The following is a 16,308-nucleotide window of genomic DNA, read 5'->3' as shown; positions in this document are numbered from 1 at the left end:
TGAAGACACCCTAAAAACAAAGAGAAACCCTTATCTCTTGCAGTTAAATTTCAATAAAAAATTTCAATTATATGGAGTCTTAGACATTTCCTGTAACCTTCATTTTAAATTTTGTGCTCAGTATTAAAGGAATTAAAGTCAATTTCCTTACCAACGAATTATGAGGAACACAAATTAAGATGAAAGAATGAACTGGGAATATGCATGCAAATATTATACATTCATATTATTATACAGCATAATCTGTAAATCTAGTACTAATGAGACTCAAGATTTAAATGGCTGAAGAAGGCATTTAGTGCATTATTGTCAATCAATGCCTCTATTCCAGGATAAATGTACTCTTGAATGGCAACACACCAATTATTACAAATTCCTAACTAAGTACAGTACTTCATAATTTCAAAATGTCAGTGTCAATTTATAAAGTAACAAAATCTTTCTATATATCCAATTACCTTTCCCTCAGAGTAAAGGAAACACTATTAGGAAAAATTACAAACAAAATTTTTTACAGCAACAAAAGGAACCTATTGAGTATTAAAATTCTAGTTATAGCACTCTGAACTTTCATATTTGTTAATGTGGATATATCAGGTTTTATACCACTGTAATTAAGTATTATTTTTTCAAGTCACATTATTTTATATAAGTTCTTTCAATTATTTATTTAGTCATTTAACAAACATTTTTTAAGTAGCTACTAGTAACTGAACTGAACTGAACACTGTGAGAAGTTTGTTATTGTTTAGTTGCTAAGTCGTGTCCAACTCTTTTGTGACCCCCATGGACTGGAGCCCACCAGACTCCTCTTGTGGGATTTCTCACAGAGGAAATGGGAATTTCCCAGGCAAGAATACTGGAATGGGTTGCCATTTCCTTCTCCGGGGGATGTTCCAGGCTCAGGGATCAAACCCATGTCTCCTGTACCGGCAGGCAGGTTCTTTTATCACTGAGCCACCAGGGAAGCCCAAACTGTTACAAGACAGAGTTACAATATGAATATGATATAACCCTTGCTTTTAAACTCAGTCTAACAGAAGACAGAGACAAATAAAGTTAAACACAATATTAAAGGTTATACTGAAATTGTTTACATGTTTCCCATTTGTAATAGCCAAAGGGTATTGTATTGAAAACACTCATTATACCTGGAAACTTTACATTACTGCTCAAAAATCAAACTCTCCTTTATTTGTTCTATGTAACTCTTTCTTTAAAAATTAAAAACAAAGAAAAATTAAAGAATAATTTGATATATGAATTTAGCATCTCAAATTAATATGATAAAATTTGTTTCATATTTTACCTTTAGATTGCTTTTCAAATCCAGAAATTTCTTGACTGATAAAGCACTAATAATTACTTGAGATTAACATAGATCCTACTAGCTGTGCGACCTTGGGTAAATTAACCTTTTTGATTCTCAGTTTTCTCATCTGAAAAGTAGAGATGACAGTACCAATCTGTGTTGGATTATGTTCCATTTGCCCATCCAGTTCCTGATGGCTCAGATACTAAAGAATCTGCCTATAGTGCAGGAGACTCAGGTTCAATCTTTGGGTTGGAAAGATCCCCTGGAGAAAGGAATGGCAACCCACTCCAGTATTCTTGCCTGGAGAATTCCATGGACAGAGGAGTCTGACGGACTACAGATCATGGGGTTGCAAAAAGTTGGACAAGACTGAGCGACTAACACTTTCACTTTTCTTTCACCCATGCTCTACCTGAACTTCCCTGATAGCTCAGCTGGTAAAGACTCTCCCTGTAGTGCAGGACCCAGTCAATTCCTGGGTCAGGAAGATCCACTGGAGAAGGGATAGGCTACCCACTCCAGTATTCTTGGGCTTCCCTTGTGGTTCAGCTGGTAAAAAAAATCCAAATGCAATGTGGGAGACCTGGGTTTGATCCCTCAGTTGGGAAGAGCCCCTGGAGAAGGGAAAGGCTACCCACTCCAGTATTCTGGCCTAGGGAATTACCTGGACTGTATAGTTCATGGGGTCACAAAGAGTCAGACGTGACTGAGCGACTTTCACTTTCACTTCTCACTTTAATGCTCTACCTAGTTGTTTGCCCAGGGAGGTTCTCTTGCCTGCCTTTCAGTTGCTAGTTGGGTTAGGTCAATAGAAGGTACTAGCAGGAGATCATAAGTATAAAAGGGAAGGGAAGCTATTCCTTACTCTCCTCCTTACCAGCTCAAAAGGGCTGACCCTGAAAGAAGCAATCATCTCCACATACTACCCTTCCCTAGGCCTTCAGGCCTAAGGGTGGTAATGGCTCCCTTTAGCCCGAGAGCATACTATCCATTGATGACTCCTATAAACTCTGCCCATATCTTTATAAATAGTCGCCTTATTAAACTCTTCTCAATAATCTAGTTTGAAAGCATCACCTGTTCCAGCCAGAACTCTGAATTATATACAACCTCATGGGATTGTTTTAAGAATCACATGAGATGATAAATGAAAGGTGCTTTGAATAGTGCCAAGTATTAATACATTATAAATATTCAGTAAGTGTTGACTACTATTGTATTATCAATATTGCTGTTATTATTATTCTATTTTATTTGAGGTTCCATGCCCATGTCATCTATATGTTTGAGAGACGCAGAAATTCAGAATTCTGGTGATCTTTTTACTAATTTTCACAGTGATTCAAAAATATGTTCAAATGTAAAATGTGTTTATTGGTAATCAATCTCAAAAAGAGTAACAGGACCTTAAAAGGGAGTGAAATACCCATATACTAGTACTGGACTATATAGCTTCTCCTGTAAGCATGCTTCAGAGTTTGTTTCCTGTAAATTGCAAATTTAGCAAAGTATAACTTCATAAAGTTAAACAAACTGTTGGCTCTTTGGGTCATGAAAAGAATGGAATGAAAGGTAAATTCAGTGGCATAAAAATCCTTGGTTCATGTAGAAATACATCTTCATCAATGCCTTGTTTATCAATCAGGACATAGGCAAACATCACTATTTGACAAATTATCTCATCAAAATCCTATTAAAGGTCCACTTAACCTTTCACCTTACCTCATCCTTTATATCTTCCTGTTGTTGGGCTGTGAAGATCTCCATTGCAGCCATGAGTCTCATCATTAACTCATCCACTGTTGTGTTACCTAGCAACACACCGAGATTGCCAAACTTTACATCAAGGTTAGAAAATGGGAAGCTGCTCTAGAATTTATCAGTATGGAATAACTACAGTCTAAAAAATTACAGACTAGCATGTCAATAAACGAAAAAGGAAAGGGCAACCCACTCCAGTATTCTTGCCTGGAGAATCCTATGGACAGAGGAACCTGGTGGGCTGCTGTCCATGGGGTCGCACAGAGTCGGACATGACTGAAGCGACTCAGCATGCGTGCATGCCAATAAAGACTTTTATGCTTGCATTGGAAAGTTTATTTTCAATAACAAAGTAATGCAGTACACTGGCAGTTGAAATTTCAGAATACTTAGATTTGCGAGAACAGTCTCTTTATAAAGATTTCTTGGCACTATTTAGAACATCCAAGTCACAAGGAAAAAAGTATCTTTCAAATTAGGAAAACATATCTACTTAACAACACTGGCAACAACTACCATTTGTTTGTAAGCCAGTGATTAGGTTAAATGATTAGGTTTATATATATATAATCTCATTTAATCTGTATAACAATTCTATGAAGGCTCATTATGATTTTGATAGTAAAGAGAAGGAAAATGAGGCTTACAGAGCTCAAGTAACCTGACTAAACAAGGTCAAGTTGGTTAAGTTATAGGACCAGGATTTGAAACCATATGAGTCTGACTCAAAAGCCTGTCTTCTTTGCCACTTTAGCACACTGTTTACTTAGAATTATCTCCTATTACTAAAATTTCTTTAGTGAAACAAATGGTAATTCAGTTTCTGGGGGAAAAAAAAACATTTTTTCCCCTAAATGTTATTTTTCCCTTTTACCTGCTTTCAAATAACTATGCTATATAATCTTTATGGACAGGATATTTAAAATGTTTGATCTTCTTGAATGCTATTTTATTCTCTTTCCAAGTCCATAACAAACATATAGCACATATATGCCATTTTTGCATTCATTGAGTCTTGCTATTTGCTTTGGATGCATCTACAAGAGAGAAAATCTCGAAGATCCGTAAAGATATAGCAATTTTTCTCTTCTTTCAAACCAACAGGCAAAAGAGACCTTGTTTCTCCAAGGCCTCAGAAGGTGACTTCTAGTCCCACTAATGGAATGGCCACCAATGAGACAACACATAACAAGCATTCTTGCTTGTATTATTCCAGAGTACCATCTGCCTAACATGATCCTTCAATGGTCCTTTCCCAGTTTTCCTTATGATCACTGGCAACATGGGGTTAGGGGGCAGTTTTGGTCTCTAGTCAAAGAAATAATCTAATCTGGCCACATCGAGCACTACTCTCTCCATAAATCAGCTAGAGAACAAATATTATCTTGGTGTGATATAATATTACCAAGAAGTAGAATTGGTTTTAGAGCCAGAGTTCTAACCCTAGTTCTACTTCTTACATGATCTAGTACCTAGAAACTGCCTAGCACATGACAAGGGCTTAATAAATACTCACTTAGTAAACAAGTGAATAAAAAAAGAGGGCGTGACTGTAGCTCTGAAACAATCAATTTTCTTATCTGCAAAATGAACATAAGAACCCTCTGTAGGGTTCTTAGAAGGATTAGAGATAATATAAAGTACCTGGTACCAAGGACACACAGTATCACTGTGTGTGATAGATACAATAAACGGTAAAAGTTTAATAAGAGTAACTTCAATGTAGATTTCCATACTGGGAAAATCTTTGGGTTTCCATTTCTTATTTGTAAACTATAGTGACTAAGAGAGCATGGGGCATGAATACTTTGTAATGGTACTAGAACCATCATTGGGGAAATATTATAATTTTACTGTTGTTGTTCAGTCGCTCAGTCATGCCCGACTCTATGCGACCCCATGGACTGCAGCATGTCAGGCTTTCCTGTCCTTCACCATCTCTCGGAGCTTGCTCAAACTCGTCCTTTGAGTCAATGATGTCATCCAACCATCTTGTCCTCTGTTGTCCCCTGAATAGGTGACTATATCATGGCCATTAATTTTAGGCTTAAAGCCACTGCCTATCAACTATGCTTCGACCCTAATTTACGGATTCATTGCCAAACTACTTGAACTTTATATCTAAGTCCTTAATGATTCAAGATGCAGAAAAGTATCAGTTAATGCATTTCAGGGACAATTTATTTGTTATAGTTTATTGCAAAAGAATTTCTTTATATACTTAAAAGCTGTTGAGATCCCTGAAGAAATTTTGTTTACATGGATATGGTTACCAACATCCACTGTGTTGGAAATTAAAACTGAAATATCTAAAACATAGTTATCCATCCATTTAAAAGTAACAATAATAAACTCATAATTTGCTAATATAAACATGTTTTATGAAAAATGACTATATGTTCCAAAAGGAAAGATTTACTGAGAAGAATGTCATTGTTTTAACATTTTTGCAAATTTCTCTAATGTTAAACTTAATAGAACACAGTTGGATTCTCATATCTATATTTACATTAAACTAGCTATGTGTCATCTTGGTTAAAATTTATGAAGCAATTGTGGCCTCACACAGATACATAGTTGGAAAAGAGGGGAGTGTTTTAATAGGTAATTATAGATTTTTTTTATTTAATATTCCCAAACTGACAAGTGGGATATTTTTTAAGATTAGGTATGTGAGGAACTGGAAACTGTATCAGTGAACTTACTGTACTGTGTTATATTAAAATCCATTGGTTTATTTTGCCCTTTGAATAGGTCTGTTACCCATGCATGAGTTTATAACATTATGCACTCGTCATCTGGAAAATATTGGTTCACTGAGTCATCCATTTCTTTTGAATGCTGACACAGCTAATTTTATGATAAAAAAAAAAAATCACATTTATTAGTACCACCACTGATGTCACCAGGAAAGTATTTAAGCTGTCAGTCTTAAATGGTGGGGGACATTCTAACTTTTTGCTTAAAAAACCAAATTTCTATCATTGGCAACAAATGTTGTTAGTTCTAAAGCCTGAAGTAACAGGCTGTCGCTTTGTTCATTTTAGAGAAATGTCTGCCCAACTATGTCACATAAACTATAAAAAGGTTTAATATTTAATAAAATAATTAAAAAAAAATGTACATACACGGAGGTGGAAAATATGACCACTAGTACAGTTCTGGGTCATGGCCCTGATTTGTGCTAAGGTGCCAGCAGTTTCAAATGGCACTAGTTTTGTGCCATCAGTGCAAATGTCAACACAGTAAAACACACACACACACAAAAGTATACTACTATTATGGAAACATTTTTGACCTTGTAGATGCCCTCAAAGGGTCTAGGGGACCTTCAGGGTCCAGGGACCATGCTTTGAGAACCACTAGCTATTGTAACATTGCCCCTGACAGGAAAACTGAAATGAAACATTATCTACTTAATCTATGTAATTTGTCCCTCCAGCAGGTCTTCTTTAACACTGTTTACGGAAGTGAACGTTCTAGTTATAGAGAAAACATAAAATACTGGAGGTTTTGTTTTATTTGAGTTAGAATGGCACTAGAAGTTATACCCCTTTCTTATTGCATTATCTACTATCGAACTTTTAGCTTAAATAGGGGCAGAAATTAAATATTTCAGACAAAAGCTTTAGCTTGGAGCACTTGAAACATCGTTTTCCCTGTGGCATAGAAAAAAAAAACTGTTTTCAATTTAAGCTTTGCCACGAATAAGGTAATTTTTTATGCTAATCTTTAGGGTATGTTAGTAACATATATGTTAGTAACACTCATTTTTTTGGTAAAGAATGTGCGCTGTGATTAAATTGACAGGCATTCTATAGCTTCACACCTCAAGGTTGCATTCTAGACACAGATTCACACAAATAAGGAAAAATAACTGCTACTGTGAACTATTCAATTCACAATACCCAGTCACAAGTTTTTCCAGATAACTAAATATAAGGATTTCCTTCAACCAATCATAATTATAGCAAGAAATATACATAGGTATACACAGACACACACACACACACAAATGACATCATCTTTGATGACTGATTATGACTTAATTTCTATTTTAGAAAACTTAGCAATTTTGAATATTTAACATGATTAACCTATATCCCAAGGGCTATGCAGTTTTATTAAGGTGTTTTGATTGGATTTTCATGTAGTATATTTCATATTTCATAGCACCTATACTTTTTGAAGATATTCTTCTTCAGGATGTTCTATATTTCAAAATGCAAAGATATTCACCAATACAGAGAATAATTTTCAGCTATAATGGTAAATATTATAAGGCTATTACATAAATAAGGAGACATTCTACTCCTCTTATGAATGTACTTTACCTTGTATCACATTTAACACTTCATTAGATGATCGCTTTCCCATAATAATCAGAAAAAGTGGAAACTGATCTGTTTTTTGAGTCCGAATGGTTTGTGCAACAACACTGCCAAAGTGTCTATTGCACATTGTCAGAAATCTAAAATGAGACAAAATCCAAAGTTAGCTTCATTTCAGAATTTAAGAAATTTACTACTACCCAAAGAAAAAATTCAGTCTTATTATAATTGTAATATTATAACTGAAAAAATTCAGTTATATAAAATTAGACAGTCTGCCTGATAGCAATACATAAAATCTTACTATATTAAGTTTTCAACTACATCATAAATGGAATAGAAATGATTATCAGAAATCAATATCAGAAATTATTATCAGAAAAGAGAAAATCAGGCGGCACACCCTAAGTGCTGAGTAGGACTGACAGCATAGGATTCTTAGTTTTAAACATGACAAGCTGTATTACCCTAAACTATCAGAAAAACAAACAAAAAGAATTTTATGAGGAAAGAATTTCTTCAAGAGGACAAATACTGGGTGGTAAAAGTTAAATTGACCAGCTGCATCCTAGTCTAAACAGGATTCAGCAACATTTTTGCAGGTCCTTAGAATAAAGAATTGTACTTTAGAATTGCTGTTTTCTCCAGTAGTAGCAGGTCTTCTAGTTTCATACTTAGTATGGGATAAAAATAATAATTCTAAGCTTTTGACCAAAAAAAGCTCAGAGATATTAGCATACCGAAGTCTAGCATTAGTATTCTTAACACGATCTGGAATAAATGAAAAAACTGATAAAGCTTTTCTCTTCTATTAGAGGACTGTTTGAAATTAGCATTTCTTTCAAGAGAAAAGGGTAGCTTATGATATGTTTTCAGATCTGATGGTAAAAAGTAAATGTCATAATAATAATGAATTATGAAAGACCAAATGCAAATATAGAATGCTTTAATAAGATCCAATTTAATAAAGTCTGTAAAAATAATGGACTTTTAATAACACAGGTCACAAAAGGCAAAACAGTGGAAATTCTAGGGACTAGCCACTGGTACTGGCTTATTAATTCTTAATTATGTTCATGAAAGGCAACTTAAATCATGTGTTTTCTCATGCCTTATGATAATATTTTAGGTAACAACTCCTCTGAAATGTATGTTCTAGCTGATGAGCAAAGTCCTGTCGTCACATGCATTAGAGAGTAAATCCATTTGAAAAGACAAACGGCATTAAAATGTCATGTGCTCAGATTCATTTGATATCCAAATTCAAAACAGAATCAAACCACTTAATTTTTAAAGCCAATATATTTCTTGTGTATAGAAATTTATCCCAGAAATTTAGGCTGAATCCTCCACAAAAACCTGTGCTGTGACTACACACAGGGCCACGAGAACTGTTGGTAAGAGTGTCAAGACAAGTTAGCACCACTGCAATAAGTTCATTGGGAGTTAGGTTCATACACACGTTTAGAGCAGCAATAACCAGATCTCATGGCAATCTGAAATGACAAGGCCTTAAAAATCCCATTGTTGACCATGAAATATCAGTGCCCCCATGAAAATTCAGATCTTCACGTTCCACACCTATTATGGGATAAAAGGTGCTGATGCAGCCTAGGCCTCTAAACCACAATTCACACCCATATAGCTTTAATTCATCAGTGAAGATGTGCAGATCAGGAGATTAGAAAGTTAGGTCTCATTTTTCTTTCTGCTTACTACTAAAATATTTCAAAGTCAATCTTGACCCTCATCTGATCACTGGCAACCTCTGAAATGAAAGATGTCAAAAAACAGCTGGAACGCTGTTTCCTACAAAAGGGAGAAAATAAGTCCTTGTTGCTTTCACACTAATGGATTAAGTGGATATCACAGAGTAGATGCCCATCACAGCATTAGCCTCATGAGTGATATTAAATACTAGCTAAAGAGGAGACCTGGCAAAAAGTGAAGGAAGGAAAGAAGCCAGGAAGGAAGGAAGAGAAGGGAGCCAGGCAGGCAGGCAGGTTGGCCTAGTAGTTTTAGGAATTCGATTTCAAGACAATTTTGCCTGGAAATTGTGTATGTATGTCCCAAATCCTCTTTTTGTGAAAATGGAGATGGGAAAATAATTATGAAAGTGTAGGCATTTAATTGGGTTTAAATTTACAACATAAATTTCAAAACTATATAAAATATTCAAGGGAGGCACAGACTTCAAGGTCACATTAACCATTAAACCATTCAATTACTATAAAAAAACAATCAGTTTTCTACCAGGTATTAGCAAATCATTCCAATCATTTCTCAGCAGGTGAGAAATATTAAGGGATCACATAGTCAGTTGAGGCTTTCTAGCGGCCTTAACTAACAATTTGTTGAAATCAGAGAAACTTTGTTAAAACTTTAATTAATCTGATTAATCTTCCTAAGATCTGAATTATGCAGATCTTAATTAAGAATTCAGATCTTGGCTCCTAAGATCTTCCTAAGATTTGAAATTTTCAAATTGCAATCATCAAGAGCCCATAGCGCCAATGGACAGCCTCCAATTAAAAAATGCCTACTTGCCAGTTCCTTCCTTTACAATTTACAAGAACTTCACAATGCAAATATCAAATCTTTCTCATGGGTGGGAGGCCCTGCTTCTTAAAATCATTCACAACACAAAGTTACCATTCATATCACACTACGGGTAGCAGAAATCTAGTTCAAAACCTTACAGCAAAATCAGACATGGGAAAAACAAGTGGTTTTAAGACAATAAATGCAGTTCTCTCATAATTGTGGTATTTTCTTCCTTTGAAAATACAAAAGTGTGTCAGTACATCTAGAGGCAGCAGCAAACTTGTCTAACTACCAATAGTGCTCATCAGAGTCAGGCGTCATGAAGAGAGAAATGATTTCCACAGCAACTGAACTGCTGCAATCTCAAACACCAAAGGGGGAAGCAACGGTGACCATTCCGTGGCAAGAAGAAACGACTTTGTTTTTTGATTGTAAAATATTTTAATAAATCAAACAACCTATGTATCATAGACTGACTTGAGGAATGGGAATAACAAACTGCAAAATCAACCCCCCAAAGCCAAAGGCTAAAGTAACAAATTTGAAAAGACAAAGAATGCTCTTATTAAGGGGGTAAAATGAGGGAAAGAGGGAAAGAAGAAGGGCAGGTTGAGAAAATGAATGAAGTAAAATGGTTAATAACAAGTCAGAATTAATAAAGCAACTCACTGTTCCCTGGGGCATGGGTGGGTAGGTAGTGGTGGAAGTGGTGGGGATAGGAAGTGAAGCCTCAAACTCTGGCCTTGGTAAAGAAAGTGAAAGTGTTTGTTGCTCAGTTGTGTCCGACTCTTTGTGACCCCATAGACTAGCCCACCAGGCTCCTCTATCCAGGCAAGAATATTGGAGTGGGTTGCCATTTCCTTCTCCAGGGGATCTTCCCCACCTAGGGACTGAATCCAGATCTCCTGAATTGCAGGCAGATTCTTTACCATCTGAGCCACCGGGGAGGCCCAAGAAAATGTAATTAGAAGCTTATATTCACCAATCTTGCTATTAGAAGTCTAAATTGGAAAGATAAGAGGAAGTGGTTTTAATCTAAAGTTTGAGGAGAAAAATAAACAGAACATCTGATGGCTAGCACATATTAATCATTAGTAAAATTTTCAGTCGCTGAAGCAGAGATCTTTTCTATCCTGTTAATGGAAACCAGGATTACTAATAAATCAGATATGAGAAAAAGTAATCTCATTTTAATTCAAAACATGATATAGTTTAGTTTCTTTCAATCAAACCCATAATTACATATGTCATCAACTTTAAACTGTATTTCAACAAAAAATATATACTAAAAGAAACACAACAATTTAGGGAGAGGGTGATGAAATTCTACATCTGCTGTCTACCTACTGTATATCAGGTAATGTAAAGAGGCACATTTGCTAAAACACTGCTAAATACTCTGTGTGAGGCTTCCTGATTATTACATTTCAATGTGACATCCATAAGTTTAAAGAAGCCTTGTATATAAAGTGAAAATAACACATCTTTAAAATACTTAGCACTCTTGTAAGACACAGAAAGCACTCAGAACTGTGCTTAGAACATGGTAGACCCTTAAAATTGGTAGCTATGTGATCATTATTAAATTAATAATTATATTCAAAATTTTTATCATTTTTTCCACGATTAAAATGATAACTTATACCTATGGGCCAACACTAAAAGATTTTTTTGTGTATTAAGACACAGCATCAAAGAATTGTTGACGAAACAAATACAACCACTGGTATTACTCTCAGAGAACAAAAGGGCAGGTATTGATATTTGGGAAATAAGGGAAGTACAATTATAAATGCTGCAGTTGTGTAGTACTCTAAAACTTTACACACTTAAAAGGGAATATGAAATTAAACAATCTGGAGTAAGAAATGGCAACCCACTCCAATATTCTTGCCTGGAAAATTTTATGGACAGAGGAGCCTGGCGGGCTACAGTCCATGGAGTCGCAAAGAGTCATACTTGACTGACAGCGTTCACGCATGCTTGTGTGCATGCACCTGTGTGTGCGCGTGCACACACACACACACACACATACACACACAATGTTAACTACTTTGAAACCAAGAAGCATCACAATTTCTGGCTGCTTACCCTTGAACTATTAAACACATTAAATGTCTTTCTGATAATGTGGGAACCATTTTTCCAAAACAAAAGGTTATCAAGTAGAAGAAATTCACATTCAACAGTAATATAGGACTTTTCCAGTATGGGCTGCTGAGTGGTTTTTTGTTTGTTTGTTTTTTATATTATATCTCTTGAAATCACTTTAAGGAGGCTCTTCTTTTTAAAGCAAGCCAAACTTGGCTTTTGCTATAGTAGTAAGCCTCATGAGTTATACATATTCATTCATGTGTTCAGGGTTTGTTAAAAAACACGTATACAGCTCAGTAGAAAAACCAGAACACAAAATACACAGAGAGGACCTTAGAGATCATCTACTGTCTCGCCAACACAGAATTCTCCCTTCTTTTTTGCCCTTAATAGGGAAGTTAAAGCCAAGGGCCTACAACATGTAAAGTGAGACCTAACAATGTTGCTAGCATTGTCAAGCATATGAAAAACAGCCAAAGACTACTGTCTCCTACCACAACATCATTTCTCCAAGTCTGCATGCCCATCCATTGTGCAGCTCATTTCAGGAGATAAACTTCAGCACCACTGGCATATGAACCTTTGTCCTTTAAAGGTGGCTTTGAGGTTTTGAAATAGTTCTAAGTCTTTGGGTCAAAATAAGTTAGGTAAACAAGCTGGGAGACACTGACTATAAAGGCAGTGATTTTCAAGCTTTAAAGGCCTAAGAACCACCTATGAAGTTTATTCAAAAGGAAAATTCTCAGTCCCATCGCTGAGAGATTCTGATTCAACAGATCTGTGGTAAGGACCAGGAAACTGTCTTTTTAATAAGCTCCCAACTGTCTCCCTCCAAGGTGTTTCTGGTTCAAGTGTTTAGTGGGACACACTTTAAGAAACACTGCTTTTAGGAGGCAGGACTTCTTTCTTTGAGAGCCTTTAAGCTTTCTCTGAAGGCAGCTTTTAAAGAAGTGTCCCCTAAATGTTTTGGGCAATGGCATATTCACTGGACCCAGTTTCTAGGTCTAGTCTCCTGAGGTGATGACATTGAAGATAATTCCCACTTGTTTCATCTGTATACTGCTGTTACTGCTAAGTCACTTCAACCGTGTCCGACTCTGTGCGACCCCATCCCTGGGATTCTCCAGGCAAGAACACTGGAGTGGGTTGCCATTTCCTTCTCCAATGCATAAAAGTGAAAAGTGAAAGTGAAGTTGCTCAGCCATGTCCGACTCTTCGCGACCCCATGGGCTGCAGCCTACCAGGCTCCTCCGTCCATGGGATTTTCCAGGCAAGAGTACTGGAGTGGGGTGCCATTGCCTTCTCCGTCATCTGTATAGGTGAGGTGTAATATGATGTGAGACAAAACTAAAGTATGTGATTTCCAGGTGATGGAGGAAAAACAAGGCAGGGAAGAGGTGTTGCAATATTACATAGAGAAGTCAACTTAAAAGCTGATGCTTGATCAAAGATTCAAAAGAGGTAAAGGATGAAGTAGAACACATATCTCTGGGAAGAGAATTCCAGGCAGAGAGGACAGCAAACACAAAGACCTTAAAGCTGGAAAGCATCTAGCATATTTGAAAGGTGAGTACAGTTGAAGCAGAGTGAAGCATAAAAGAGAAAATTGATAATTTTGAGTTTTCACATGGTTAGAAGAAAACCATAGCTAGGCCAAAAAATAAATCATGAACTGGAAAAAAATTCTGAATTTGAAACCACAGAAAAAGGGATATATTTCCCTAATGTATAAAGAACCCTTAATAACTGGGAAAAGATCAACAAAGAATATCTGTCTGCTTCCAAAAACAGAAACAGTAATGGCTCATAAACATGTGAAAAGATACTCAAAATAATTCCTAATGACTTCAGTTCAGTTCAGTCGCTCAGTCGTGTCTGACTCTTTGTGACACCATGAACCACAGCACACCAGGCCTCCCTGTCCATCACCAACTCCCAGAGTTTACCCAAACTCATGTCCATTGAGTCAGTGGTGCCATCTAACCATCTCATCCTCTGTCGTCCCCTTCTCCTCTTGCCTTCACTCTTTCCCAACATCAGAGGCTTTTCAAATAAGTTAGCTCTTCCCATCAAGTGGCCAAAATATTGGGAGTTTCAGCTTCAACATCAGTCCTTCCAATGAACACCCAGGACTGATTTCCTTTAGGATGGACTGGGTGGACCTCCTTGCACTCCAAGGGACTCTCAAGAGTCTTCTCCAGCACCACAGTTCAAAAGCATCAATTCTGCGTTCAGCTTTCTTTATAGTCCAACTCTCACATCCATACATGACTACTGGAAAAACCATAGCCTTGACTAGACGGGCCTTTGTTGACAAAGTAATGTCTCTGCTTTTTAATATGCTGTCTAGGTTGGTCAAAACTTTCCTTCCAAGGAGTAAGTGTCTTTTAATTTCATGGCTGCAATCACCATCTGCAGTGATTTTGGAGCCCAGATAAATAAAGTCAGCCACTGTTTTCACTGTTTACCATGAAGTGATGGGACCGGATGCCATGATGAGTTAGCTCCTAATTAAGAAACCATTTTTTATCTGTCAGATTAGTAAAGACAAAATAAAATTTGGTAATACCTTGCACTGGCCAGGTTATAGGGAAATAGGTACTACTGCTCACTGTTCGTAGGAGTGAAATTAGTACCCACTCTCTTGTGGGAAATTTGTCGGTGTCTATTAAAATTAAATACACTAACTCTTAACCCAGTACTCCTAAAACTGGGAATTTATTCTATCGATATATTTTCCAGATGGAAATATATGTGCATAATTATTTACTGTAAGCTTGTAATAGAAAAATATTGGACATGACCCAAATGAAAACCAATAGGATCTGGTTAAATAAATTATAGTATATTATGGAATTTAAAGGAATATTATGTAGCCATAAAATAGAAAGGATTCTTTATGAGCCAATAAGAAGTATCTTTTAAGTACAACATTAGTGGGAAAAGGAAGGTGTTAAATACTGTTTACCATTTGTGTAAAATGGGAAAATAATGATAATATTTTATACATAAAATAATCTCTGGATGGATAAATAAGAAGCTTAAGATACTACTCCTGAAAAGGGTAACTTAGAAACAAGGATGAGGAGACTTTTCATTATATACCCTTCTATAACTTTGAGTTTTGATTAATATGAATGTATTATTACCCAGTCAATAAAGAATCTGAACCTAAGACAGTAACTCTCTTACAAAAACAAAGAAAAATTGCACACAATCCCTAAATTTACCACAATGTTAATCACATTTGTCTATTTCTTATCAGTCTTTTGCACAAGTACATCTTTTTCTTCCTGTGGTAATCAGTGTTTAGTTGGATACAGTCCTTTCGCCACCTACACAATAGTAATGAACCAGCAAGTTAGATGGCTGAATAACATTCCATTGAGTAGACGTAACATCATCATATTCATAACTATTCACCTACAACTAGATTTTTCTTTTTAGTTTTTTTTTTTTATCAGTATAAATAATACTGGGATAAATTCTTAAAGTATTTTTAAGGGAAAAGTCTGTCTGTGAAGTGGAATTACAGGGTAAAAAAGTATAGAATCATTTAATGACTGGTGATACATACTGTCAAATTGTTTTCTAAAAGAACAGTATAATGTCTCTCTGTACAAATGCAAATACTGTACAAATGCAAATACTGAATGCGTGCGTGTTAAAGAACACAAACTAAAGGTGAATTTAAGAAAACATAAGATGAAACTTTGTGAAAATTTAATCTGAAAAGCATCTTTCACTTGTCTGTGGTTTAAGACTAACCAGTAATAGTAAACTGCTAAATCATCTCAATAGATTAGTAGTCAGAGTTTTTTAAAAAACATGTATCTCCTTGTTGTCATCTATAAATTATTCAAGTGGAAATGCTTTGAGACACTGACAGTTTAATGACAGGGCTATAACTAATCTACAGGGACCAATTTATACTAATTTTTTGGAGGGACAATAATCAGATAACTGGCTGTCTTCTCACCATGAGTAAGAATATAAACATTTATTACTCAGAAACATTTAAGTACCCCATTTTAAGTTGGGTGAGAGAACAGAGAACATTTAACCCAATAGCTTATCAAATGCAGACATTTCTTCTCTAGCAATGTAAAGAGAAGATTCATTTTCCAGGGGCTATACAAGAGAGCAAATTTATGTTAAATGGCAGATAATATTTTTTCTGTGTTCTGCCCTTTACCAATTGATCAGTATTTATGAGGGTCTACTAAACATGCAAGATAAGACATGGTCTTTGTTCTTAAGATA

The 16,308-nt window shown here is 35.8% G+C and overlaps 1 protein-coding gene across 4 annotated transcripts in view; it reads right to left on the bottom strand.

Annotated features, from left to right (window-relative positions):
- The window catches only part of FAF1 (Fas associated factor 1), a 507,320-nt gene that overhangs the window by 105,347 nt on the left and 385,665 nt on the right, over positions 1 to 16,308 (bottom strand). For all 4 annotated transcript variants that reach the window (XM_043461371.1, XM_043461369.1, XM_043461370.1 and 1 more), the window contains 2 exons: positions 7,411 to 7,547; positions 3,038 to 3,126 (listed from right to left, as the gene is read on the bottom strand). In XM_043461371.1, coding sequence (XP_043317306.1) covers positions 3,038 to 3,126; positions 7,411 to 7,547 — 226 coding nt within the window. The remainder of the gene's footprint in view (positions 1 to 3,037; positions 3,127 to 7,410; positions 7,548 to 16,308) is intronic.

Source organism: Cervus canadensis, chromosome 2, assembly GCF_019320065.1.
Source record: "Cervus canadensis isolate Bull #8, Minnesota chromosome 2, ASM1932006v1, whole genome shotgun sequence".
Taxonomy (NCBI): domain Eukaryota; kingdom Metazoa; phylum Chordata; class Mammalia; order Artiodactyla; family Cervidae; genus Cervus; species Cervus canadensis.
Note: the sequence above shows the minus strand (reverse complement) of the source record. Positions and strands in the feature narration are given on the sequence as shown.